General features: G+C 47.9%; 1 protein-coding gene across 1 annotated transcript in view; it reads right to left on the reverse strand.

The window, feature by feature from the left end:
* The window catches only part of T265_13841 (hypothetical protein), a gene marked incomplete at both ends in the record, with an annotated part of 35,496 nt that extends 35,075 nt beyond the window's left edge, over positions 1–421 (reverse strand). The window contains one exon of the mRNA XM_009170819.1: positions 254–421. Within this exon, the coding sequence (XP_009169083.1) occupies positions 254–421 (168 nt within the window). The remainder of the gene's footprint in view (positions 1–253) is intronic.
* Between the last annotated feature and the right edge of the window lie 2,541 nt (positions 422–2,962).

A 2,962-nucleotide genomic window follows, 5' to 3' on the forward strand; every position in this document is an offset into this window, starting at 1 on the left:
ATCGTCATTATCACCATCATCATCATCATCATCATCATCATCGTCATCATCATTTTCACCATCCTTGACAGCATGAAATCAGTATTCAACACTGATGCTTTGCCGTTGTACAACCAAGATTTATTTCAAGGCCTTATTGTGAAGAAAAGAATAAAGATGAACGGGGGAAATGACTTAGAGCTATCTTACTACAATTATTCCGAGGTGCCTACACCACCAGACACTCATTCAGGCAATCTGGATATAAACTGACAATAAGAACAAAGCTGGCCAACTGAAATAATCTTCGTAAATTACTTGATTTCTGAGCCTCTTCCATTTCTTTAGATTTCAGTGTTCGCCAGACTTCGCGCAAACGTTCCGTAATCTTTTTCACACCCCTTCGCCAGCACAAGGGTTGATCATTCCTCAGCTTCCGCCATTCTGAGTTAGGTACGAAAAAGCACTCTCTTCAGCAAGCGATGGTTCGGCATACGTGATCATGGCCTAACCAAAACAGCTTCTGGTGTTGGACACATTTTTCGATGGACAACCGAAAACTCACTTTCTAACTACCTCGTTACTGATTCGCTAACACGAACCCAGACAACTTATGGTTTTGAGGCAACGGTTTTCAAACAGCTGAAGATGCCTCAATTCCGCTGATCGAACAAACCAAGTCTCAGCCATACAATAAAACAAGCCCTTGAGATTCAGGGATACACCACTTTGACGTCATAGGTGTCTCATATTAGAAAACACGACCCGACTCTTTCAGATTCGTGCATTGACACCATGTCACACCACAATCAGAACTAATACGACTTCCAAGGTAAGTAAACCGCTCCACAACATCGAGTGCCTCCTGTGTTGTGAGTGGTGTGATCAGTGACTGCATGTCCAGGAGCATGACCTTAAACTTTGTGTGCAAAGTGCATGCCGAAGGATGGGATGACTTTGGACAGCCCAGTCAAAAACACCTGAGTCTTCTCTTCTTCGAAGATGAGAACGACACCGCCTGTATATTCCAGATTGACAAGACTTTCGTCGGAGGCTATTTGAAAACTGGGGTTTTGAAGACGTTGCGGCGTGACCCCAAGTCTCGTTACCCCTGGGTTAAGTCGATCCCTCTGTCGTTACCACACCCACTAAGAACCCTCCTTTTTGAAATAGGCCCTTTTGAAAATGGGTGCTGTCGAAAATTCTCCCAAGTTGTCTGGAACAGTCTCCTTTTCACGAATGCAGACAAACAGATTAGACGAGCGCTGGCTGAGGGCTTCAGCCCCACCCACCTTTAAGCAATGTGGGTGGGGGCTTGTCTTGACGAACAGCTCGGTGGAACTTGGAAGGGTATGCAGTCATGGACCTCCGAGGCCGTTAGGGGTTCCAGGTTCATCACCCAAGGTTCTACTTCAGCGTAGGTTGCAAACGAGTGGCAAGTGGTGGCCACGATAACTGCTGTTCGAAGTATTTGGTCGAGCGTTCGACGCTCTCCTCTTCATTCCTAATGGTCTCTCCGTTCTCATCCTTGCTGGTTTTGCTCACTGGTGGTTTCCGGGAGCTAGTCGCACGGATCAACTGAAATAATGTTCGGGCATTTCCGTCTTCCTGGGTCTCTCATTAACTTCACAGACAATCACTTAAGGTCTGATAATTCGTCGGGCCAAGTTATGTTCGGGACCTGAGGGGATATTTCTCCGCATTATAGTCAATGCCACCGTTCGGTCTGGCATCCACTGACCAAGTCGGCTGGTAGCGCCGTTCCACAGGTAAAACTCCCAGCACTGTGTAAAGAGGTGGCGCTCTCGCTCCAGTATCAATTGACATCTGATGGTGGAGCAGCTGGAAGAGATTCCAGAAGACGATTCTGGTGCATTCGTCTAACATCTGGATTTGCCAGTCTCTCAGTTAGTGTGATTTGTCCGCACCTCAAGTGGCCCTGAAAAACAGAGAGAGAAGGGACTCCGGATGAGTGCATGGTTGGGATCCACAAATGCACTCCAAAACGAGTGGCAGTCAGCTATTGATCCTCGCCAGTGGTAACTAATAGCAATGTGGTCAATTAGACTTTGTCACCAGCACGCCGTTGGAAGATGCCAGACGACTTTGGCTGTCTCGGGAGTCAGTACTGCATAACAGCACCCTGCAGTCAGTACCCAACTAAAGTAATCGTTCACCACTGTCCGTACGTACCGAGTCTAATACATGTCAACCAACTAAGTGAGTCTCAGATGCGCTAGGCCTGCCTACTTGTACATTCAGATCAATGACAACCATGGCATCTAGGCTTTTGGTTCACCGCAAAAGGGCATTCATGGCGTCATAAAACTTGTGGAGAGTGAAGAGGCGGTTATCTCAACCACTGTGCCTGCATCTTGAATTTCTGTTTCCGGTGCACAGCACACATCAATGCCAAGAGAGTCCAGTGTGGGAGCAAGAGGAGTTTGTTGTTCTGCTTGCTTCAGAGTGCGGAAACTGAAGGCAGCCAGATGGACTGGGCATCGAGCACTGTAGACTGATTTCGAGAAGCCTGAGGATTTCGGTGTCGGATGACATGCCAATAAGGAGGGTTATTAGTGGAGTGGGCAGAAACGGACGTGAAAGAGAAAAAAGGGAGGCGTCATCAGCAGTGTGTTTTCGCTGCGAAAATAAACAGTAAATAACCGTTCAGCTAGACACACTTTCTGTGCCTAGCCGCCACACCATCCGAAGGAAGCACGATGGCTGAGATACCTTTAGGTTGCCCAATCCTCCTCATCATCATCATTGTCAGCTGTAATAACCGCGTACTCGTCGTACAGTGGTTGTAGCTGCCACAGTTTCGTTCATCGATGTTTGGGGGGATAGGTACAGTGGGCTGTCAAGTGGAGGGTTGGAAAAGGAGCTATGCATTGAAGGCAATAGCTTGGATGCACGAGCGCCACTGAGGGCGCGACTGGGCCATATCTGACAATGTCTCTAGCCATTGATGTGGCCCGTCTCG

Source organism: Opisthorchis viverrini (genome assembly GCF_000715545.1).
Source record: "Opisthorchis viverrini unplaced genomic scaffold opera_v5_113, whole genome shotgun sequence".
NCBI lineage: Eukaryota > Metazoa > Platyhelminthes > Trematoda > Opisthorchiida > Opisthorchiidae > Opisthorchis > Opisthorchis viverrini.